This window comes from Podarcis tiliguerta, assembly GCF_965153285.1.
Source record: "Podarcis tiliguerta genome assembly, chromosome: 8".
Lineage (NCBI taxonomy): Eukaryota > Metazoa > Chordata > Lepidosauria > Squamata > Lacertidae > Podarcis > Podarcis tiliguerta.
This window is the reverse complement of record NC_139541.1, coordinates 87,064,666-87,089,720: the sequence shown is the minus strand read 5'-3', so window position 1 is coordinate 87,089,720 and position 25,055 is coordinate 87,064,666. Positions and strand designations below refer to the sequence as shown.

At 53.5% G+C, this 25,055-nt stretch overlaps 1 protein-coding gene across 2 annotated transcripts; it reads left to right on the top strand.

Moving 5' to 3' along the window:
• Positions 1-4,213: 4,213 nt before the first annotated feature.
• DHX34 (DExH-box helicase 34) lies at positions 4,214-24,402 on the top strand. 2 transcript variants are annotated; one of them, XM_083454839.1, is made up of 17 exons: positions 4,214-4,237; positions 6,376-7,012; positions 8,485-8,796; positions 10,076-10,333; positions 10,541-10,643; positions 12,055-12,272; positions 13,706-13,880; positions 15,173-15,372; positions 16,139-16,240; positions 17,270-17,488; positions 19,117-19,290; positions 19,439-19,556; positions 20,719-20,825; positions 21,025-21,294; positions 22,014-22,193; positions 22,402-22,555; positions 23,856-24,402. In XM_083454839.1, the coding sequence occupies exons 2-17, from the start codon at positions 6,413-6,415 to the stop codon at positions 23,987-23,989; spliced, it is 3,324 nt and encodes a 1,107-aa protein (XP_083310965.1). In that variant the 5' UTR covers positions 4,214-4,237; positions 6,376-6,412; the 3' UTR covers positions 23,990-24,402. The 2 variants fall into 2 exon arrangements, with proteins under 2 accessions (XP_083310965.1, XP_083310964.1); XM_083454838.1 differs by having other exon boundaries at positions 4,215-4,316.
• Positions 24,403-25,055: the final 653 nt, after the last annotated feature.

Below are 25,055 nucleotides of genomic sequence, written 5' to 3'. Positions count from 1 at the left end.
CCTTGACGTTTGCTAGGAGGGTGTTCCACAGGGCAGGCGCCACTACCGAGAAGGCCCTCTGCCTGGTTCCCTGTAACCTCACTTCTCACAATGAGGGAACTGCCAGAAGGCCCTCAAAGGTGGATCTCAGTGTCTGAATGATGGGGGTGGAGACGCTCCTTCAGGTGTACTGGGCCTTTGAGGCTGTTTAGGGCTTTCAAGGTCAGCACCAACACTTTGAATTGTGCTTGGAAACATCCTGGGAGCCAATGTAGGTCTTTCAAGACTGGTGTTATATGGTCTCAGCGGCTGCTCCCAGTCACCAGTCTAGCTGCCACATTCTGGATTAGTTGCAGTTTCCGGGTCACCTTCAAAGGGAGCGCCAGGCAGTAGTCCAAGCGGGAGATAACAAGAGCATGCACCACTCTGATAAGACAGTCTGCAGGCAGGGAGGGTCTCATCCTGAGTTCCAGATGGAGCTTGGAGACGGCTGCCCTGGATAGGGGAGTGCAACTGGTGTGGTCGCTCTGGGTGCCACTCTGGGTGTGTGGTGTCGTATCTGGTGTGGAGAGGTTCAGCCGAGAGTCACGTCACCACAGAACATTTCCTCTTTTTCAGAGGCCTGTTTTGATGAGGCAGGAGAATCTATTTTCTTCTTTTGCTGTTCTGGCAGGAAATGGAGGCTTCACTCTATCCACGCACATGAAGTCACCCAAACTGCCTTCCCCAGGGGGAGAAAAGCCCTGATCTCCCCCCACCAGCCCTCCTGGTCCAGATGCCATCGTCACCACCACCATCATTTTACTTGTATGCTGCCTTTCCACAGCTCAAGGCGGCTTACAATCTGAAAAGATTTACATATTTACAAACATATCAAAGTTCAGTGGTACCTCTGGTTGTGAACAGGATCTGTTCCGGAGGCCCATTCGCAACATGAAAAGAGCGCAACCCACAGCAGTGCGTCTGCACACGCACGGGTTGCGATTTGCTGCTTCTGCGCATGTGCGTGACGTCATTTTGTGCGCCTGCACATGCAGAATCGCCATGGGATGTATCCTGAAAGAACGTAACCTGAAGCAAATGTAACATGAGGTATGACTGTAGTCATAAAAATAAATAAAACACATCAAATGTGGGAATGTTCAGGGATGCAGGAGAGGATATATTGTGAGATTATATCCTTATCCAACTTGTGCTAACAAATTCCCAAAATATCAGCAGAATAAGACATTCCCCTTTTTAAGTTCGCAACGGTAACGTGTGCTCAGGTTCGCTAGAACCTCTATAACAATTACTCTGGTAATTTCCCCTTTGTTCCCTCTTAAAATACAAGACACGACACAGTCTTTTATAAAAGTATAAAAAAGAGTTTACTCACGTCTGTTCACAATAGGATCCCAGAAGGCAGACAGGCTTAATAAGGTAATATACATTTAGAATCTATCTTATAGGAAGATAGTCCCTTTCTCCTCTCTTGGCTGGGAGCCAAGAGGGCATCTTTAGCAGATGTTACTAGAGCGATGGAAGAGAAGCAGGAGAGGCAAGAGAGAGATGGCTGGTCTGCCCTGTGCTTTTATCATTACCTGCACAGGTGAGGCCACACCCACCTCTGGTCACAAGCAGAGGAAGCCTGTCCCAGGAAGTTTACCTGCTGGCTAGACAGACATCCCTCCCCATGTCTTAACATGTACACTCTAGGAATGTTGTAATTGACTGCTTCTGTGTTTTACATCCCACATCAAAGACTACATAACCAAACTGAACAATTTCCACATAAAAATAAAGATAGAAAAATCAATATCAATAAAAGCAACCCCCCCCCGAGAAACCCCCCCCCCAACACCCCAGTCCTTGCTGGGCAGCAGCAGCAGTTCTTATGAAGCCTGTCAGCCCCCCCCCCCCCAGGTGGAGAGAGTCCAGCAGTCCTCTTCACATGCAAAAAAGGGGCTGCAGGTGCACACCTGAGAAAGGTGAGGGACCTAGGCAACTGGCTGTGGTGTCCCCTTGGTCAGAAAGAGCCACGGGCCACCCTTTCCGTGGGAATGTTGTGGATAGGAGGAGAGGATATGCTGATTAAAGACTATCTTTCCTCATGCTAGTGAGGGGCAAAGCATGTGTGCCGCTCCGGGTGCTGGAGCAGCCAGCTCTGTCTCTGGGTCACACAGCCATCTTCCCTTGTTGCCCTTCTTGTTCTTCTTCTTCATTTCATTCTGATACAGTCATACCTCATGTTACTTCCACTTCATGTTACGTTCTTTCAGGATAAGTCCCGTGGCGACCCAGAAATACCGGAAATGGTTACTTCTGGGTTTCGCTGCTCGCACATGCACAAATTTCAAAATGACATCACGCACATGCACAGAAGCACCAGATCGCAACACGCGTGTGTGCAGATGCACCACTGTGGGTTGCGCTCTTTTCATGTTGTGAATGGGCCTCCGGAACAGATCCCGTTCACAACCAGAGATACCACTGTACTGATGTCTTTTGCTGTCTGCTGGCTCTCTGCCAGCAGCACATGGCTCAGTCCCCACATGGGATAAACTCCTTTCTGTAACTACAAACTAAAGTCTTCCTTCAGGGAATCAACTGTGAACTGGATGTGAGAACTTCTTATTACTTTTAAAGAAGATTGTTGTGTCTTTATTCTGTTTAGGAGGGATAACAGGGGGAATTACCAGGAATAACTCAATCTGGACAAAGCCAGACTGGATTGCTTAAGGAAAGAGATTCAAATGAATCTACCAACTAGCTTCCTGCTATACACTGGGGGGTGTACTCTGCTGCTGACTCACCAGCATGAGCGAGGAAGGATAATATTTAATCAATATATCCTCTCCTACTAGCCGCAACATTCCCACAACCAGGGCCGGATTGAGGTTTGATGAGGCCCTCAGCTCCTGAAGGTAATGGTTCCCTTTCTATGTCCAGCTGTCCTTTGTCAGCAACAAATGGTTGCTGTTTTTTGTGTTGAATATATGCTAGATGGTCATTTATGGACCTAATAGGCATCTCAAGCCATTTGCACATCACAAAATATGTACATCCTAGGAGCCCACACAACACAAAACACTGTTGCTGTATGTAGGTTTTATTTTATTTGTTATTTATCTAAGAATTTGGAAATGTCCATCCGGTTTCGTTTTCTTTAATTTTCTGGGTGCCCCCAAGAGAGTGGGACCCTAAGCTAGAGCTGATATGTAAATCTGGCACTGCCCACAACAGCCCTGCAGGGGGCCCCGATGCTCCTATTGCCATCTTCTTCTTCTTCTTCTTCTTTAGTGGTGTCCGCCTCTTCGTGACCCCCTGGACCAGAGCACGCCAGGCCCTCCTGTCTTCCACTGCCTCCCGCAGTTTGGTCAGACTCATGCTGGTAGCTTCGAGAACACTGTCCCACCATCTCGTCCTCCGTCGTCCCCTTCTCCTTGTGCCCTCCATCTTTCCCAACATCAGGGTCTTTTCCAGGGAGTCTTCTCTTCTCAGGAGGTGGCCAAAGTACTGGAGTCTCAGCTTCAGGATCTGTCCTTCCCGTGAGCACTCAGGGCTGATTTCCTTCAGAATGGAGAGGTTGGATCTTCTTGCAGTCCATGGGACTCTCAAGAGTCTCCTCCAGCACCAGAATTCAAAAGCATCAATTCTTCGGTGATCAGCCTTCTTTATGGTCCAGCTCTCACTTCCATACATCACTACTGGGAAAACCAGAGCTTTAACGATACGGACCTTTGTTGGCAAGATGATGTTTCTGCTTTTTAAGATGCTGTCCAGGTTTGTCACTGCCATCTGGGGACGGTCTTTGAGGACCCTCCTGCAGCAGGGCGGTCCGCGGATTCCCCCAAAGGGAAATGCAGGCGATTCTCCCCAGTTGGCCTTTCGGGCACCCGAAAACAGGCTGCGGTTGTCCAGGCTCCTTGCCCGCCCCGTCTCTTCTCCGCCCCCCCCCCCCAGGTTTGAGCCTCAGGCGCGGTCAAAGGGGCTCCGTTGGGCAGAAGCCCCCCCCCCCGCACGCGCCCCCAGCCTCAGTCTAGCCGGGGGGCTTCACGTGCACAGCGCCCGTCTGGACCGAGCGGAGCCCGCGAGCAAAGCATCCGAGGAGTCTCCAGAGGAGCCCGGCAGCTGCCCGTGCGCGCCTCCCTCTTCCGGCTTCTAGATCTACAGGCTACGGGAAGCGGGCAGGACGCCCGTCCCGCGCATGCTCGCCCGCCAGGAGGGACTGCGCCGCCAGCCTGCCCCTCGACTCGCCGAGGCAAGGGAGACGCGTGTCAGGAGAACGTGGGAATGCGGGGATCCGGGCAGGACGGGGGGGGGGAGAGAAGCGTCCGGGGAAGGGTCTCCAGCCGGTGGGTGGCCAGAGGGGAGGGAGAGGGAGGCGTCGCGGGTTTTCACGGCTGCGTGTCCGTCGGTTCTCACGAGCCCGCCGCTTCCAAGCAGCCCTGTTTAGGGAAGCTTTTAATCGCTGGTGAATTATTGTATTTTAATATGTTGCTGGAAGCCGCCCAGAGTGGCTGGGGAAACCCATAAATAATAATATATAAAAAAATATGAAACAAAGTTTGTTGGCCTCTAAGGTGCTACTGGACATTTTTTTAATTTTTTAAAACATATTTCGACTGCGTCAGACCAACACGGCTACCTACCTGACCTGAGTAGGTCTACCTCTCTTTTAAATCAGAACCAGTGAAGGCGGTGAAGGTCCTGTGTGATTGCCTGGAGGCGGTTGGAGGGTGGATGGCGGCTAACAGATTGAGGTTGAATCCTGGCAAGACAGAAGTACTGTTTTGGGGGGAACAGGGGGAGGGCAGGTGTGGAGGACTCCCTGGTCCTGAATGGGGCAACTGTGTCCCTGAAGGACCAGGTGTGCAGCCTGGGAGTCATTTTGGACTCACAGCTGTCCATGGAGGCACAGGTCAATTCTGTATCCAGGGCAGCTGTCTACCAACTCCACCTGGTACGCAGGATGAGACCCTACCTGCCCGTGGACTGTCTCACTAGAGTGGTGTATGCTCTGGTTATCTCTCGCTTGGACTACTGCAATGCTCTCTACATGGGGCTACCTTTGAAGGTGACCCGGAAACTACAACTAATCCAGAATGCGGCAGCTAGACTGGTGACTGGGAGCGGCCGCCGAGACCATATAACACTGGTCTTGAAAGACCTACATTGGCTCCCAGTACGTTTCCGAGCACAATTCAAAGTGTTGGTGCTGACCTTTAAAGCCCTAAACGGCCTCGGTCCAGTATACCTGAAGGAGAGTCTCCACCCTCATCGTCCAACTCGGACACTGAGGTCCAGCACCGAGGGCCTTCTGGCGGTTCCCTCACTGCGAGAAGCCAAGTTACAGGGAACCAGGCAAAGGGCCTTCTCGGTGGTGGTGTCCACCCTGTGGAACGCCCTCCCATCAGATGTCAAGGAAATAAACAACTATCTGACGTTTAGAAGACATCTGAAGGCAGCCCTGCTTAGGGAGGTTTTTAATGTTTGATGTTTTATTGTGCTTTTAATTCTGTTGGGAGGCGCCCAGAGTGGCTGGCGAAACCCAGCCAGATGGGCGGGTATAAATAAATAATAATGTCAGGGGTTCAGGAGCAGAGGCACAAGAAAGGGAGGAAATAGAGAGCGAGGGGGAGGAGTCCAAAGGAAATGTCAGCGATGACAGCGATCCGAGGTCTCTGAGTCTTTCCAGCGAATCGGAAGATTCACAAAAAGGGGCTCCCATGGTCAGGGCAAGGGGAGTACCCAGGGGGGCACTTCAGGAAGAAGGGGCCAGAGGGGACTCAGAGAGCAGCAGTCGGAAATCAGGACCAGCGTCCACACCAGAGTGCAGTAGGGGGGAGGAGTCCCAGGCATCGGGATCAGGCGGCGCACTGCCAGCGGGAGGACATGAGTCAGGATTGGCCACGCCTCCGTCGGGGAGCGAGGAAACGGTCAAGAGGAAGGTTGAAGGCTGCGCGCGCGCGCCAAGTTCAAATGTACAGGAGGGCGGCGCAGTTGGCAGCCCAGATAGGGAGCCAGGTCCTAAAGCCCGCCGAAGAGAGCGGGAGGAGTCAGGGGGGTCAACGTCTGCGTCGGAAGAATCCAGGAAGGAAGGGACCCTGGGGGGTAGCAGGACCCAGAGGAGAAAGGAGAGACGGAAGAGGTGGAGTAAGGTTAGAGTCTTAAACTGGTGTACAGGGGGCGGAGATTCAGATGGAGCTTCGCCGGTCTAAACCCTAGACGTAGAGCTGGGGCGCTGCGGCTTGAAAATGGAAACTGTACTTCAATAAAGACTTTTGTACATTACTACCGGCTAGCGTTGGTCCTCTGTGAGCTGGGACCTGGAGCCAGCTCTGACAAATAATAATAATAATAATAATAATAATAATAATAATAAACAAATTTTTATCATTATTATTATTCTAGGTTCTTCCTCCCGGGCGCCTGCAAGAAGAGATCCAGGATGTCGTCGGAGCCCCTTGAGGGGCCCTGGGGCTGCCCGGCCCTCCGCGCCCGCTTGGAGGAGATATACCTGCCTCGTGCGAGTGCCGATGAGCGCGCCCAGTTCTGGACCTTCTTTGAGCGGCTGCGGCGGCGCTTCCCCGGTGCAAAGGAGCCTCGGGAAGGAGCCCCCCTGGCTGAGCCCAGGGCAACGGCGACGGGGCCCCCGCGGGCCTACGACCCCCGGCTCCGCGCCAACCTGCGGGCTCCGTGTCGGGAGGTGTCTGGCGTGGCCCCCGAGCGCCTGCGGGAGTTCCGCGCGGCCCTGGCGCACTTCTGGGACTTTGGCCAGAAGCAGAGCTTCTCCCGGCTGGCGCGGCTGCAGCGGGAGCGCGCCGCCCTGCCCATTGCGCGCTACCGGGAGCGGCTGCTGGCGGCCGTGGCGAGCGGGCAGGTGGTGGTGGTGGCCGGGGACACGGGCTGCGGCAAGTCCACCCAGGTGCCCCAGTACCTGCTGGCCGCCGGCTACAGCCACGTGGCCTGCACCCAGCCCCGGCGCCTGGCCTGCGTGGCACTGGCCCAGAGGGTGGCCTACGAGAGCCTCCAGCAGTACGGAGATCAGGTGAGCACAGGAGGTATCTTTCATTTTTAAAATGGATGGATCTCGTTTGCGATGGTCCGGCTGGCTCATTTGGGATCTGTTTTGTTGTTTAGGTGTTTTCCCTTTTTGATCCTCCCTTCCTAGCCTCCTATCACCCCTGGGGGCCACAAGGGGAGCTGTTGGTGGTCCGTTTTCCAAAAGTTTTAGTAGCTCTATCCTTTAATTTTGGAATTGATTTCTTGCTCTAAAAATAAAATTTACCAGGTTATGATCTAGAAACGTGACTCCACCCACATCAGCTTCTCATTAAAGCAAGAAGGCTAATTGGACAGCGTCTGAAGGACTTAGAGCAACAGAACAATCTGGCCATTATAAAGAAATTCTGTCCTTGGTATGCCTTTTCCCCCCTTCTCAGTTTGATTCCCTGGCACCATATCTGTATAAATTAACTATCCCAAAATACAGACGTGCCTTCGCACTGGCCAGACTGGATGCGATGCCCTCTGCCGTACTTGAGGGCAGATCCCAAAAGATTCCAACTGAGAAATGACTCTGCCCTTGTGGAGATGGCAATCTGGAAACAGTGGCTCATGTTCTCCTGTCCTGCCCCCTTTATAAAGATCTGAGGAACGAGATCATCACCCCACTCCTACTTACCATCCAGGCTGCCCATCAGAGGCAACATGGTTCTTTCTTTTATCAGATCAAAATGATCAGACAGCAGCAAAGGTTGCTGGGTTTATCGAGGGTGCAGTGAGATTAAGGGCCACTATCTGAACAATAATCTTGGCCATTGGATTGCCCTTTTTACCCATTGCTGTCATTTTATTTGTATATATTGCTTGTTTTATGTTGCTGTGGCCGTTGGCTAATGCGAAAAAAGTTTATCTTCTCTTATCCTGAGCATAGACAGAGTGCCCTTTCCTCTACTGCATCGTGCCCAGGGGGTTTCAGGTGGGCTATTGGAAGAGGGATGGAGGTTAACAGGAAGATTTTAAGGAACTATATAAAAGAAATGACTCTCAAAAGCAGTGGAGATAGGCGATAATCAGGCCCCCCCCCCCGAACTTGAAGCATGGGAAGTCCCAATAAAAAAATTATCATTCGGCAGAATCTTTGGATTATTTGATATGCATATGTAGAATTTGGAATATTTAATGTGATTGGATTGGATTGTTAAAATGGAAAAGTTAATAAAAACGATTTATAAAAAAAAAGGAAGAGGGTTGGAGCTGGGGAGCATGAGGACCAGGGAGCATGTGCAGAGTGCCTGCTGTCAGAGGCGCCAATGCTTCCAGACTAGTGAGGACAGGGGGCTGGCTGAGATGGGCATTGGTCTGATCCAGCCCTGCTCATGGGCTGACGAGGTTGTTGAAACTGCTTCGCCTGCGGAGCTGGGGAGTCCCTGGGGGTCTTGTGTGCCCCTAGACAAGCCCCTCCCTCCCTCCTTGTGGCCTTCCTGGGTGCTGACCCCCTCTCCCCCCCCCCTGCAGGTTGGCTACCAGATCCGCTTTGAGAGCACTCGCTCGCCGGCCACGCGCATCGTCTTCCTGACGGAGGGGCTCCTCCTGCGCCAGGCCCAGCGCGACCCCTCCCTGCCCGGCTACCGGGTGCTGATTGCGGACGAGGTCCACGAGCGCCACCTGCACAGCGACTTCCTCCTGGGCGTCCTGCGCAGGATCCTGCCCGCCCGCCCCGACCTCAAGCTGGTGCTCATGTCGGCCACCATCAACATCCGCCTCTTCGCGGACTACTTTGGGGGGGCCCCTGTGGTGCAGGTCCCTGGCCGGCTCTTCCCCATCACGGTGAGGGGGAGCCCGGATGGGAGTGGGGGGTGGGGAGGTTGCGGCTGCTTCGGGGGGGGGGGGGCGGATCTGTGGCTCATTTGCCTCAGTATCCCTGAAGGAGCGTCTCCAGCTCCGAGGGCCTTCTCGGTGGTGGCGCCCTCCCATCAAATGTCAAGGAAATAAGCAACTATCTGACTTTTAGAAGACATCTGAAGGCAGCCCTGTTTAGGGAAGTTTTTAAAGTTTGATGTATTTATCATGTTTCTAATATTCTATTGGGAGCCACCCAGAGTGGCTGGGAAAACCCAGCCAGATGGGCGGGGTATAAATATTATTATTATTATTATTATTATTACAGTCATACCTTGGGTTACAGATGCTTCAGGTTGTGCGATTTTGGGTTGCACAGCGCGCCGAACCCGGAAGTACCGGAACAGGTTACTTCGGGTTTTGGCGCTCGCATATTTGCAGAAGCACTAAATTGCGCTTTGCACATGCACAGAAGTGCCGAATCGCGACCAGCGTGTGCGCAGACGTGGTGCTGCGGGTTGCGAACGTGCCTCCCGCATGGATGACGTTCACAACCTGAGCGTCCACTGTATGATGATGATGATGATGATGTCTGAGGACCAGGGCTCTGAACAGGCCCTGCCCCCCCATTGGACGTAAACCTCTTTTGGGGGGGTCCCTTGCAGGAGACTCTTTAATTCGGGGAGTGATGGGACAGCAAAGGAAGGCAGGAAAAGGCTGTGCAAGGAGAATGTATGGGCCTCTTTTCACTCCAGTTTCTTATAAGGCCCACGCATTGCCAGGGGGTTGGGCTAGATGACCGTTGGTTCCCTTCCAACTGCACAATTCTCAGTTATTCATGTGTGTGTGTGTGGGGGGAGGTTCTGCTCTCTCCTCGAACCCTTGCCCTTTGACTGCCCCTTCCACAACTTCCTAATTTGTGCCCTATCTCCGGAAACCGCCCCTGTGTTTCCCCAGCTTCACTTCTGTAACCTTGAGGGCTAGAAACTTGCAGCGTGCGGCAGTGGCTGTGTCGTGGTTAAGAGCGCCGGAGGCCTGGGCTCAGATCCACCCATTTGGGCATGCTGCCTCTCTGGGCGTGATCTACCTGGCAGGGTTGTTATTGTGGTGGGGATTCCACGGGGAGGGGAGCGTGCCCCCCCTTGAGCTCCCTGGAGATGGGCTACAAAGGGAAGGAACGGCTGCCTGGCTGGGGAAGGGCCAGGCAGGCCCATCCCAGGCCGGCAGCATCTCACGGCTTGCCTCCTCTCTCCTCCCCCTTGCCCAGGTCCTGTACGAGCCCCTCTGCCCCGAGGAGGGCGCTGGCGGGCGCAAGGAGAGGCTGGACCCCCGCCCCTTCCTGCGGGTGCTGCAAGCCATCGACCACAAGTACCCCCCCGAGGAGAGGGGCGACCTTCTGGTCTTCCTCAGCGGGGTGGCCGAGATCGGGGCTGTCGTGGAGGCGGCACAGACCTACGCCACCCACACCCAGCGCTGGGTGGTTCTCCCTCTCCACAGCACCCTCTCCGTGGCCCAGCAGGACAAGGTGGGTGGGGCTTCTTTTTTGGGGGGGCTGCCCCTCCCAGCCTCCCTGGAAGAGGGGGAGCGTTGGGTGCCTGCCTGGGGGACCCTTTTGAAAAAACCAGATTATCGAGGGCTCTGCCCGCAGGTGCCCCCGTCCCGAGGCTCCCTTGGCGCAGGTGGGTCGTTCCCCGTGGGCCCTGGAGATGCAGAACGCCCTCTTGCCTTGCAGGTATTCGACTTGCCCCCCCCAGGAGTCCGGAAGTGCATCGTTTCCACCAACATCGCCGAGACCTCGGTGACCATTGACGGCGTCCGCTTCGTCGTGGACTCGGGTAAGGGGCGGCCGATTCTGCCCCACGCTCTGGGGGGCAGCCGGTTTGAATGAGTTTTTATTTGCATCAGCAATAAAGCAACAATACAGTATACAAAGAATGGAAATAAAAAGTCAATTATATAAAATACATTTTGGGGTTTTGAGTCCATAGTCAAATACCATATTTTTCGCTCTATAAGACGCACTTTTTCCCCTCCTAAAAAGTAAGGGGAAATGTGTGTGTGTCTTATGGAGCGAATGCAGGCTGTGCATCTATCGCTGAAGCCAGAACAGGTTGAAGTTAAATCCTTCGCAGACAGAGGTCCTGTGGCTGGGTCAGGACAATATGGGATGGGGGGGTAACTCCCATCTCTTGCGGGGGCACAATTAGTGCCAACACCATCTGTTAAGAGTTTGGGTGTAATCTTCGACACCTCCCTTTCCATAGAGGCGCAGATTGCAGCTACAACAAAGACGGCATTTCTCCATCTCCGCCAAGCTAAGCAGTTGGCTCCTTACCTCTCTCGCCCTGACCTAGCCACTGTGATCTATGCAATGGTCACCTCCAGACTGGATTATTGTAACTCGCTCTACGTGGGGCTGCCCTTGAGACTGACCCAGAAACTCCAGCGGGTTCAGACTGCTGCGGCGAGACTCCTTATGGGGTCCTCGTTGCGAGATCACATTTACCAGCTGCAGTGGCTCCAGGTGGAGTACAGGGTCAGGTTTAAGGTGCTGGTTTTAACCTTTAAAGCCCTATACGGCCTAGGACCCTCGTACCTACAGGACCGCCTCTCCTGGTATGCCCCACAGAGGACCTTAAGGTCCACAAATGACAACATTTTGGAGGTCCCAGGTCGCAAGGTGGTTAGATTGGTCTCCACTAGGGCCACGGCCTTTTCAGTACTGGCCCTGACTTGGTGGAACGCTCTGTCACAATAGACTAGGGCTCTGCGGGACTTGACATCTTTCTGCAGGGCCTGCAAGACAAAGCTGTTCCACCAGGCCTGACCTATTCCTTTGGTAATTTTTCAGAGAACTCTAGCCCAATGGTTGCCATTAATCTGATTTGAGCTGATTTTATAATGAAATGATTTTAGAATGTTGTATTATTTTACTGTTGTTAGCTGCTCTGAGCCCGGCTTCGGCTGGGGAGGGCGGGATATAAATAAATTATTATTATTATTATTATTATTATTATTATTATTAAAATCTGAGCACCCTTTGATTGTAGCAAAGCTGTTTGCAAAAAGATAAAATAATAAATTTTCAGGAAAAATTCACACTGGTTTAGCGCATACAGAAAGTACTGGAACGGGTTAAAATGCACCTCAGCTTCCTCTTATTACATAGGCTGGCAGGTCAACTGCCCCCCGGTTAATGCGACTTATGGGGCAAGGGGCCCCCTCTTCCTGGTCTCTCTCTGGCAGGGAAGGTGAAGGAGCTGAGCTACGACCCGAAGGCCAAGCTGCAGCGGCTGCAGGAGTTCTGGATCAGCCGCGCCAGCGCCGAGCAGCGCAAGGGCCGGGCGGGCCGGACGGGGCCGGGCGTCTGCTTCCGCCTCTACGCCGAGTCCGACTACGACGCCTTCGCCCCCTACCCTGTGCCAGAGATCCAGCGGGTGGCGCTGGACGCCCTCGTTCTGCAGGTTGGCAGAGGCGGGGGTCCCGACCCCTTCGCCCCAGGGGCTGGGACCCACTTTCGCTTAAAATCTTTTTTTATATTAAATTTCACGTTACAGTTTTAAATTAACAACATCAGTTAGGATTCTACTCCCCTCTACCCTTCCATGCTTACCATTCTCTATCTAAAGAGAATTTTTACCTTGATTTTTAGCGCATTACAAGCCTTACTCAAATCCTGCCAAAGTTTCCAGTGCTGGGACTCAGTTCTCAATGGGCAGCTGCCTGTCAGGGACTCCTGCATTGCGAGGGGGTGGGCTAGAGGACCCTCGGGGGTCCCTCCCGCCTCTACAATTCTGCAACTCAAAAGAGGGACTCCTTCCCTGGAGGATTTTTGAGCAGAGGTCGGGCGGCTGTCAATTCTTTAGCTGAGATTCCTGCAGTATTTTGGGGTTGGACTAGAAGACCTTCAGGGGTCCCTGCCATCTCTATAATTCTTTGATTTCAGTGGTGGCATTTGTGGGTTTTTGGGGGTGAAATGGCTGTTCTGACCAGGGCCGGATTGAGGTATGATGTGGCCCTCAGCTCCTGAAGGTAATGGGGCCCTTTAATGGGGTCCAGCTGTCCTTTGTCCACAACAAATTGTTGCTGTTTTGTGTTGAACATATGCTATGTGGTAATTTATGAACCGAATATGCAACCAGTCCATGCAGAATGTCGGCATCCTATATATAGAAAGGAGCAAACCAGGGATATTTGAGGGAGCAGGCTAGCAGGCGGGGCCCAGGACTTACATCTTAGGAGCCGACAGATCACAAAACACTGTTCAATGTAGGTTTTATTTGATTTGTTTTTTATATGATAATCTTTATTGTCATTGTCCCATACAAAACAATGAAATTGAAAAAATGTACACCAGACATTCAGAAACCAACAAGCCTGCTATCCCAGCCTGGTTAGCCCCCTAAAAACTCTGCTATCCCATAATTAAACACAATATACTCCCACAGAGACTACCTTACACTGCGTTTAAAACCAGAATCGCATTTGGATTTTAAAACCAAAATTGCATATTATCTGATATTTTGGAAAAGTACTTCCAGTTTTTTCCACTTAAAATTTTTTGGGGGGCCCCAAGAGAGTGGGGCCCTAAGCTAGAGCTTGTTCAGCTGATGCCTAAATCCGGCCGTGGTTCAGACACATAGCGAGTGGGAAGGCAGGTGACATTCCCCATAGCTGGTAGAGCGTGAGACTTCATCTCAGGGTCGTGGGTTCGAGTCTCCCATCAGGTGGCAGATTGCAGCGGGTTGGGCTGGATGACCCTCAGGGGCCCCAGCTCAACAATTCTGCGATTCCTTGTCCAAAAGGAGGGGCTGCGTCCTGCTGCTGGGGGGGGGGAGGGATTTGGCATTGGGGGACGGTGGAGGAAGCCTCCCTCCTGGGCTCTGTCCCCCCCCAGATGAAGAGCATGGGGCTGGGCGACCCCCGCGCCTTCCCCTTCCTGGAGCCCCCCCCGCCAGCCAGCCTGGAGACGGCCATCCGCTACCTGAAGCAGCAGGGGGCCCTGGACCCAGAGGAGAACCTCACCCCCATTGGGAGCCTGCTGGCCCAGCTGCCGGTCGACGTGGTGATTGGTGAGTCCGGGAAGGGGGGCCCGCGTGGACTGCGGGGGGGCATCTGTGCCAGTCACCCACGGGAGCCTCTGCTGGATGCCCAGCTCTTTTGATTTTGCTTTGGGTTTCTGTGCTGTGGCGTTTTGGAGTGAGCATGTACAGAGTGCCGGGGGGGGGGGGCTGAAAGCGGGGGAATCTCTCCCCCTCCCCATGCCAGGAATCTTATTCTGGGTGAGAGTCGGTGGTGTGGTTAGAGGGTTAGGCGGAGATCAGGGGAGACCAGAGTTCGATTCCTCCCACTCAGCCATGAATTTCTTATTTTATTTTATTTTATTTATTATACAACATTTAAAATACACTTAAACAATACAATATATGCAAAACATACATTACATACATTACCGTAATACATACCTGTCAGGGAACTGCCATCAGTGCCGGAGGGAGAGAGCAAGATCCAGAGGGATTCCGGAGAGCGTCCCGGGAGTGGGAGAGGCAGCCCATCTTCTGGGGAAGAGAATCAGCGTAGCACCAGTGGAAAATGGGGGCAGATGGGGGAAGCGGCGAGGCGGTCCCATGACTCCTTGCCAGGGACCAGCGGGGAGAGTAGAGGTCCTCCGCTGCCCACGCCCTCCTTGCGCAGAAGGCTTTCGCGCAGAGAGAGTAGGAGGAGACTAGGCGTCAAAGAACTTCTTTGCTGGAAGAAGTTTAAGAAACGCCCACTGACGGATTCTGCCAGCGATTGAGACAGCCACGGGTGAGTGGCTGTCCAGACAGAAAAGGTTCACTCAGGCAACCCAGCCAGGTGTTTGCACCGGCTTACGCATGAGCAACCCCTAGAACCACTACAACACCTAATGTAGACACACCTTGCACATTTGACTTCCCACTCTTCACAATGTGCTATTTTACCACTTATTGTCCTATACACATTTCATTTTAATTCTTCTTCTTTTACAAATCTTTTTTCCCCAACCAGATTTTGCTATGCATTTGCTCTATTTTCTAGATTCATTCTATATCTGTCAGGAGATTTGCCTTATCCGTATAATTTTTAAGATATTCCTTAAATATTATATTATATTATACTTTTCAAGTTTATACATTTCACTAATTTTACACATTTCCCTAATTCCTGGCCATGAGCTTCTTGCTGGGTGCCCTGCAGGGGGGGGGGCATTCACTGCCTCTCAGCCTGGCCTGCCTTCCAGGCTGCTGTTGTGGGGATGAAGTGAGGAACGTTGGAGGAGGCGCTTCCTGGGGGGGCGAAGGGGCTCCTGCTCTCTGGCTGAGACCCCCCCGTTTGTCTGCAGGGAAGATGCTGGTTCTGGGGACCCTCTTTGGCCTGGCGGCCCCCACCCTGTCGGTCGCGGCTGCGCTCAGCGTCCCCTCCCCCTTCCTGCGCAGCAGCAGCGGGCGCAGCGACCCGGACTGCGCCACGGCCCGCCGGCCCCTGGAGAGCCCCCTGGGAGACCCCCTGACGCTGCTCAACGTCTTTGACGCCTGGCTGCAGGTGGGTGAGGAACGCTCTCTCTCCGCCTGATCTGGCAAGGCCTTTTCTTCTGGCGGAGCCTCCAGCTCCAGGGGCAGTCTATCTGGGGTCCTGGCTTTTTTGGGGGGGGCATTTGGCCAAGGGGAGAAGAGGATTCTGGACTGGATGGGCCCCTTGGGCCTGAGGAAGAAAGGCTCTCTTCCTGGGTTGGTTATTTTGTTTTGTATAATTTTTACTAAATTTTCTGTTTTGCGTTTCAGAATATTCATTTAAACAACCTTAAAATATCAATGACTTCCCTTCTTCACTTTCGACGGTTCATTTTGCATATCCTAAATCCCTGCGTATTTTACATAAACTAAAACCATTCAGTATTCCGTTATTACATCCATCAAAACTTATTTACGCTGTTGAATTTATCTTAATGCTGCCCATGTTTGCAAATGTACATAATTCCCCCTATATATTCAACAAACATTTTCCAATCTTTTTTAAACATATGTTCTTCTTGCTCTCTTATTTTATATGTCAAATCTGCATATTCTGTCCACTTAAGTTGCCAATCCTCTTTAATCGGGACCTTGCTCGTTTTCCATTTTTTCGGCTAACGGACCGCAGTAGCGGCATCCATAAATAACCCTTTTTTGACACCTGGGAATTTCAGTCTGAATTATCCCCAACGAAAAGAACCGGGGCTCTTCCCGAGTTTCTCCCTTCTGGCCTTTGTCCCTGCGTTCGTCTGTCTCAGTCTGTCCTGACGGAGTCGAATCTCCTTGTTGTCCTGCAGGAGAAATCGGAGAATCGGAGCGGATCCCACCGTTGGTGCCGCCGGCGGGGCCTGGAGGAGCACCGGCTCTATGAAGCCGCCAACTTGCGGCGCCAGTTCCAGGTGGGTGTGAATCTGGGAGAGGGGGGAGGGCAGGGGGGTTGGTCTAGATGGCCCCTGGGGTGCCCCTTCCGAGCGCACAATCCCTCTGTGTCCAGGGCAGCTGTCTGCCAGCTTCATCTGGTGCGCAGGATAAGACCCTCCCTGCCCGCAGACTGTCTCACCAGAGTGGTGCGTGCTCTGCCCCAGGAGTCAGCAAAGTTTTTGTGGCTTGGGCCGATTCACGGTCCCACAGACGCTGCGGTGGGCTGGAGTGTGCACATGCATGCGCAAATGCTATTTCTGGTGCAGAGGAGGCGTGCGCCGGCCAGTGTCATGGAAGGCGGTCCCTGCTCTGCGACTGAGCGGGCGGCAGGGGTCCATGGCACTAAATGGCCTTAGTGCAGTATACCTGAAGGAGCGTCTCCACCCCCATTGTTCTGCTGGACACTGAGGTCCAGCTCTGAGGGCCTTCTGGCGGTTCCCTCCCTGCGAGAAGCGAAGTTACAGGGAACCAGGCAGAGGGCCTTCTCAGTGGTGGCACCCGCCCTGTGGAACGCACTCCCATCAGATGTCAAGGAAATAAATCTGACTTTTAGAAGCTGCTAAATAATAAACAACGCGGGTGGTGCTGTGGGTTAAACCACAGAGCCTAGGACTTGCTGATCAGAAGGTCGGCGGTTCGAATCCCCGCGACGGGGTGAGCTCCCGATGCTCAGTCCCTGCTCCTGCCAACCTAGCAGTTCGAAAGGACGTCAAAGTGCAAGTAGATAAATAGGTACCGCTCCGGCGGGAAGGTAGATGGCATTTCCGTGCGCTGCTCTGGTTCACCAGAAGCGGCTTGGTCCTGCTGGCCACATGACCTGGAAGCTATGCGCCGGCTCCCTTGGCCAATAAAGCGAGATGAGCGCCGCAACCCCAGAGTCGGCCACGACTGGACCTAATGGTCAGGGGTTCCTTTATCTTTACTAAATAATAATAATAATAGTAATAATAATAGTAATAATAATAATAATAATAATAATAATAATAATTTTTGTTATTCTCTGCCAGGAGCTGCTGCGGGACCACCAGCTGCTGGAGCCCCCCTCCCGGCCCAGCGACACCCACGCCCGCCAGAGCCGCCACCGCAAGCGCCGGGAGCTGCAGCGGATCAAGAGGGAGCACGATCGGGGGGAGGGGCGGCGGAGGAAGGTGCTGCGTCTGGAGGAGGAGGGGGGCAGCTCTTCCTCCGAAGGGGAAGGGGACCCCCAGCGTGGCGTCGACATCCAGGTGAGGGGGTCCGGACGGGGCCCTTCCCCTCGGGGGCCCGGCTGCCGGGCTCTTCCTCTGTTCCCATGAAGCCTCCCAGTTTAGGGCTCCCAATGCAAGGAAGGATTGGACTCTGATGAATAGAATACACACCAGGCTTGACCAGCAAGACTCTGGGAGGAGCGTCAATAATAATAATTCCTCTCCTCCACCCCTCGGCCCATGTCGTTTTATTCACAAAAGAACTTTTGACACAGTGTTCGTAAGAACCAATCCGATATCCTCTGAGCATTGCAAAAACCTCACATGGGACAAAGTCAGATCAGGAGAAATCCTGTTAACTACAAAGTCTACCCTGAGCGTGCAGACATAGCTGAGAGAGAATAAAACAGGACTAGAGGAGGAATGCATTCAGCAAACCCAGAGGTCATAAAAAGCAATAAACAAGAGAGGAAGGATGGGTGGAATTTACCTTCTCTTTGTGAGCTCTCTTCCGGGCCCTGAGATCTATCTAAAGATTAACAAACTACATCCAAGTAACCTGGGATGCCTGGGGCAGCAACCGGCAACCGGTCTGTGTCCTAGAATGCTTATATGTGCTTGTCAGAAATAGAGAAATGGGCAGCAGAGAAAAATGGCAGAGATGGAGAGGCTTGTGGGGTTTGATCAGAAATTATTGCCAATGAATCAAACCCAGTCAATGCCATGCTTTCATCGCCGAAACAACGGTTTGAGGCACAGCTCACCGTATTTTTCGCTCCATAAGACGCACCTAGTTTTTAGAGGAAAACAAGGGGAAAAAATATTCTGAAAGAAACAGTGGATGTATCATATTTGTGGTTCATGCTGTGGCCACAGACATGTGAATTGACAGTGAGTTTGGGGTAGCCCAATGCAAAAATCCTGAGAATCCATGTGGATCCGTGCTTTGTAACCACATTTTTGCACCATTGCGGCCCCACAAAACAGTGTGTGTGTTTTTTTTTTTGGTACAGGCTGTAGCCATGGACATGCTATGTGATCTGATGGTGAATTTGGGGTGACCCAATGCAAAAATCCTGAGGATCCATGGGCTTTTACCTCCCCCCTCCCAGGCAGCCTCCCTTATCTCCTTCCCGATCCCTTACCGATCAGCTGCTTCCTTTCAACACTCCCTTCCCTCTTGTTTGCCTTAGTGTCTTTCCTTAACTGGAGCAGTTTTTTGCTCCTCCTTTTCTTCCAATTTCTCTCCTTATTGCTTTAGTCTTCCTGTTTCCCCCCTTTGCAAGTTTGCTGTCTTTACCTCCCCCCTCCCAGGCAGCCTCCTTTATCTCTAGCGTCCCTTATCACTCTCCCGATCGGCAAACGATCAGCGGCTTTGTTTCAACACCCCCTTCCCTCTTTAAAAATAAAAAGCATGATCTGCTTTTCGCCCCTGGGCAATTCGGCTCCAGGGACCATGCATTCGCTCCGTAAGACACACAGATATTTCCCCTTACTTTTTTAGGAAGAGAAAAGTGCATCTTATGGAGCGAAAAATATGGTATAATTCCTCATAGTAATCCCATCTGATCACTGCATCCCAGTCCAGAGGCAGCCTACCTCGGTCCATGGGGATCTCTTCCCGCAACTTGGCCCCCCTCATCCTCCTGCTCCCCCCCCCCCAACAGGACGTCAAGTTCCAGCTGCGCCACGACGTGGCTGAGCTGCGTGCGGCCTCTTCTGTGGGGCAGGCCCTGTCGCCCGGCCGGCTGGCCCTCCTGCAGCTGGTCTTGGGGCGCGGCCTCTACCCGCAGCTGGCCGTGCCGGACCCCTTCAACCAGACCCGCAAGGACTCTGACCAGGCAAGTGCCAGGGCCCCCAGTGGGTGGGGGGAGCAGGGAGGGTGCTGGGCCAGGAGGGGCCTCAGGAAGCAGCCCCCCACCCTCTGTCTGCGTGTGGGCGCCTTGCCCCCTGCCCCCACGCTGAGCCCCCCTCCTTTTTGCTCCCCAGATCTTCCACACCAGGGAGAAGGTGGGGGTCGTTCTCCACCCCACCAGCGTTTTTTCTGCCTCCCCAGAGCTGCTGCAACCAGCACAGGAAAGGGGTCTGGAACGTGGGGGGCAGAGAGGTAAGAGGGGTCCCCCTGCCGTCCCCCTCCAGGCATCGGGGGCTCTCAGCATCTTGGGCTCCTGCATCCTGGGCCAGGGGAGACAATTGGGGGGCAGAGTGGGGCGGGGCATGATCCTGTACTGGGTGGGAATGAGCAAACGTGGGGAAAAGTTGGAGCCAGGGCTGCAAGTGCGAGTTTGATTGAAGCGGGAATTGAAGTGGGTGGCCGATTCCTGGAGGTTTTTAAGGAGGTCTGTGTCCCTTCCAGCTCTGCAGTTTTTAAGCAGAGGCAGGGGGCCCACCTGCCATGGATGCAAAGCAGGGGGTTGAGCTGGATGCCCCCTTGGGGTCCCTTCCAGCCCCACGGCGATGCTGTTCTGAGCGCCTGCTCTGTCGGACCCATCTAGCTCAGCCTCCAGTCTGGGGGAATGTTGTGGATAGTAGGAGAGGATATATTGATTAAATACTATCCTTCCTCTCTCACGCTGGTGAGTCAGTAGCAGAGTACATCCCCCAGTATATAGCAGGAAACTAGGTGGTAGATTCGTTTGAATCTCTTGAGTTACGCCAGGCATAGGCAAACTCAGCCCCCCAGCTGTTTTGGGACTACAACTCCCATCATCCCTAGCTAACAGGACCAGTGGTCAGGGATGATGGGAGGTGTAGTCCCAAAACATCTGGAGGGACGAGTTTGCCTTTGCATGGAGTTAAGCATTCCAGTCTGGCTTTGTCCAGATTGGGTTTTGTTCCTGGTAAATTTCCTTTTTATCCCTCCTAACAAGAATAAACACACAACAATCTTCTTTAATAGTAATGATAAGAAGTTTACTCACATTCAGTTCACAGTTGGTTCCCTGGAGGAAGACTTTGGCTTGTAGTTACAGAAGAGAGTTCATCCCGTATGGGGATGGAGCCATGTGCTGCTGGCCGAGAGCCAGCAGACAGCAAAAGACATCTAGGTGGGATAAAGCGAAGAAGAAGGGAAGGTGGCTGCATGACCAGCCCTGTTATGGGATCTTACAGCCCATCTAGTCCAGCACCCTGTTCTCACCTTGTGGTCAAATACCCACAAGAACCTAGGAAGTGAGACAGACTGCCGCTGGACATGGAAGCTCCATGAGAAGGAGCTTGCTGGGGCTGAGTGTGGGGCAGCCTGTGAACCTCTCCTTCCCTCTTTCCAGATGCCAAGGAGGGCCTGAGCAGCCGCCACCAGATCCTGGCCTTCGTCTCGCTGCTGGAGACAAACAAGCCCTACCTGGTCAACTGCCTCCGTCTGCCAGCTCTTCAGGTGAACGTCCCCCCTGAGTGAGGGGACCCAGGCGTCCTGGCCCTCTCCCCTCCCCTCAAGCACCCGGGCAGCTCTTTGGCAGAGCTCTGGTGGCTGTCTGCTGAGGATGCCACAGCCGCGACTCCTGCCTCACAGGGGGTGGGGCTGGATGACCCCTGGGTGTCCCCTGCCATCCTGTCTCTCTCCCCCTGCCTCGCAGGCGCTGCTGCTCTTGGCCCGCTCCCTGGACACCAACGGCGACTGCACCCGCCTCGTGGCCGACTCCTGGCTGGAGCTGCGGGTTCCCTCCCCGGAAGCGGCCCTCCGCCTGCTGCGTGCGGCCCTCCGCCTCCGGGCTTCCTGGGAGAAGGTCCTGGACCGGCAGCTGGAGAGCCGAGGGGCTCGGGGGGTGGAGGCCGAGGAGGGGCGGCCCAGCGCCCGGCAGGTGCGCCAACTCACCCAGGAGCTGCTGGACTTCCTGAAGGCCGAGGTGTGTTTGCTCGCCCTGCGGGGCGGGCAGAAGCGGGTGGGGGCCGGCTGGGCATGTCTGTGGCTCCTGGCTTCCGTGCAGGAGGCCCCAAGTGGCTGGAGACCGCAGGAGGGGAGGTCGGATCCTGCTTCCGGGCATCTCCCTAGAGACCCCGGGTGCAGCAGCTGGGCTGTTCTTACTGAGCCTCCAGATCCAGAAGTGGAGGGCCTTCTTGGTGGTGGCGCCCGCCCTGTGGAACGTCCTCCCACCAGATGTCAAGGAAATAAATCTGACTTTTAGAAGACATCTGAAGGCAGCCCTGTTCAAGGAAGTTTTTAATGTGTGATGCTTTATTGTATTTTTAATGTTCTGTTGGGAGCTGCCCAGAGTGGCTGGGGAAGCCCAGCCAGATGGACGGGGTAGAAATAATGAAATAATAATAATAATGATGATGATGATGATGATGATGTCACCCATTCTCTGATTCCCTGGCCAGTGAGAAGTTCCAGGGTCAGGGCGATGGAGCGTGGATTTGGTCTCCTTTGGAGGAGACAGCGCTGGAAATTTCACCCTGCCATCGTTTGATGCTTAATTGTATTTTTAATATTTTGTTGGGAGTCGCCCAGAGTGGCTGGGGAACCCCAGCCGGATGGGTGAGAAATCAACTAACTAACTAACTAACTAACTAACTAACTAACTAACTAACTAATAATAATGATTCCTCTGCTGCCCCCCCCCAGGTGCCCTACAGCCTGCGGCGCCTGATGCCCCTGGAGCAGCAGAACCTCTACGTGGGTCCCCAGGCGGCTTCTGCGGGAGGGGAGGTGCCCCCCGGCCTCTTCCAGGGGGTGGAGGTGGCCCCCGACAAGGAGAAGGGCGGCTGCAGAGTGGGCAGCTTCTTGACGTTCAACTGCCTGGCGGTGAGTTCAGGGGAGTGGGGAGGGGGCACCCAGAGGCCACGTAGCCCAACCTTCTGCGGCGCAGGAGCGCTCTTTGTCCTCTGGGGGCGGAGGGGGGGCAGGCGAGGGGGCAGGCCGGAGCCTGGCCGTGGGGCGCGGAGCCTGCCCCTCCCTTGCCTGGGGGTGGGGTGGCGCCAACCCCTCTTGGCAAACCCTCCGTCTCCTGCAGGGCACAGAGGGCGACCTGTACAGCGACTGCCTGCGCAGCTTCTGGACCTGCCCTCGCTGCGGCCTCTACATGCCCTTCACCCCCATGGAGCGCCTGGCTCACGAGGAGGCCTGCCAGGACCCAGGCCAGGAGGGGGAGCAGCCCAGCCAGGAAGGTGAGCCCCGTGGGGGGGGAGCAGGGGGGGGGAGGCCGCGGGGACATTCCCCCAAAGGCTTTGCAGTTTGGGGGCTTGCAGGGGGGTCTTACTTTCTGGGGGGCTGGGAGGGACTTTGTTCTCTAATAATAATAATAATAATTTTTATTTATACCCCGCCCTTCCCGGTTCAAAAACCAGGCTCAGGGCGGCTAACAACAAATTTAAAACACTTACCGTATTTTTCGCTCTATAAGACGCACTTTTCCCCTCCTCGAAAGTAAGGGGAAATGTGTGCGCATCTTATGGGGCAAATGCAGGCTGCGCAGCTATCCCAGAAGCCAGAACAGCAAGAGGGATTCCTGCTTTCACTGCGCAGCGATCCCTCTTGCTGTTCTGGCTTCTGCGATTCGGCATATTTTTTTCCTTGTTTTCCTCCTCCAGAAACTAGGCGCGTCTTGTGGTCTGGTGCGTCTGATAGGGAGAAAAAATGCTGTAATTATAAAAGCAGCATAAAATACAGTATAAAACATGAATAACAATAAAATTCAAAATTCAAAAATCAGTTTAGGGGAAATAAGCATTAGATAATCTCCAGGGCTAGCTGGCTGAATTGGTCCTGCTTGGGCCAGCGAGGCGGCCAGGGGAGAATCAGTTGTGGGGTCTCAGAGCGGGTGAGGGAAGGGAAGGGAAATAAAAGATCAGGTTCTCTGCGAGAGAAGAGCTCCGGTTCTTCGTCCCGCGAGATTTTTCACAGCGCGGTTTGCAGAGAGGGTGAAAGGACCGCCAGAGACGACTCTTGGAAACATTCAAAATCAAGAATAAACCAAAAGCAGATCAGGATGCGCAGCCGCACTTTACATGCCTGCGGAGCCTCGTCTAAGCAAGGAGGTTTTGGGGCAGTGCTGCGAAAAGGCCTCCCTGATTTCAAGAGGCAGGGAGTTCCGCAGTGCAGGCACCGCCACGCTCAATGATGGCGCTTTTACAAATGCAGAGCAGGGATCATGAGGCCCCATCGCTGGATCAAAGCGGTGGAGGGGGGATAAATATCTGGTGGGAGGCGACCTTGCAGGCAAGCTGGTCTCAGGTTGTGAAGGGCTTTATATACCAACGGCGACACCTTGAACCCGGGCCGGGTGGCAAAGGGGCAACCAGCACAGATCCCTGAAGTGCTGGCAAGGCCTCCCTCCCGTCAGTAATCATGCTGCAGCGTTCTGCACCAGCTGCAGCCTCCAGACCAGGAGCAAGGGGAGCCCCCCACTGCACGTTTTGGGGCGCTGTGTTTTGTGTGAGTTTTCACAAGGTTCTTGCTCCTCCCCAGAAGAGGAAACGGAGACCCCATCGGGCACCTCTGCCCTGCAGCGCCCGTACCATTGCCCCGCCTGCCAGCAGAGCCTCCTCCTCACGCCCACCGAGATCCTGCGCCACCGGAAGCAGCACCAGGCGCCCCCCTGAGAACGGCGGCCCTGGCGGAGGCCTCTCAAGCTCAGGGGAGCCTGGCGTGGGGGTCGCCTTCCTCCTCCCCCTGGTGCTTTCCCTCAGCCCCATGGACTGACCCCCTGCCCCTCTCCTTCCTACTTGAGCTGCCCTGAGCCTGGACTTTTTTGGGGGGGCTTTTTACACTGGAAGAGTGTAAATAAAAAGGTGTGGCTTTGATTAAAGAGCTGGGCTCTGCCTTGTGGCTTCTAGTGGGCCCCCCCTGGAGCAAAGGACCCCTCGATTTCCCCACATCCCAGAGTCCGTCTGGGTTCAGGAGCAACACTCTTCACCAGCGGAGAGACACTTGGGTCTTTCTTACTATTTCCCCCCCAAATTTTTTAATTCATTTTATAACACAAATAAACAACACAAACAGAAAAACAGACAAATTCTTGTCTTGTCCTTATTTTTTCTAAACATTGTTAGGTGAGCTTCCCCAAGTCCGCCCCATCTGATTTTCATTTTCCTCACCTTTAGCAGTTTACATATATCATATTTTAAACCATCTTTTTATCACCCTTACTTTTACCATAATAATCTTCACATTTTATCCTTCACAAATAATATTATTTTAAAATACACTATCTTCTACTTCTAACCGTACAGCCTGTATCCACTTCCAATGCTCTTCAAAGATTTAAATATTAACATATTTTTTCAAATATCCTTTAAACTTCTTCCAGTCTTCTTCCACCGTCTCTTCTCTCTGGTCTCGGAGTCTCCCGGTCAGTTCGGCAAGTTCCATATAGTCCTTCATCTGCCATTCTTCGATAGCTGGTAAATCTTGTTTCTTCCAATTCTTCGCTAGTAAAATTCTTGTAGCTGTTGTGGCAGACAGAAAAAAGCAACATCCTTTTTGGGGGTTTCACACTCCCCCCCCCCCCCACTTAGGTCTTTCTTAAGAGTAGTCTCCTGAATCTGGCCTACGGCCCATTGTGAACACCTTTGGTGAAGCATCATGCGTACATCACAGACACATCACACATAGGTCACAAACAGGGAGGGGTTTTCTGGCAGGTTTGCCCCCAGCTCTCCCTTGCCC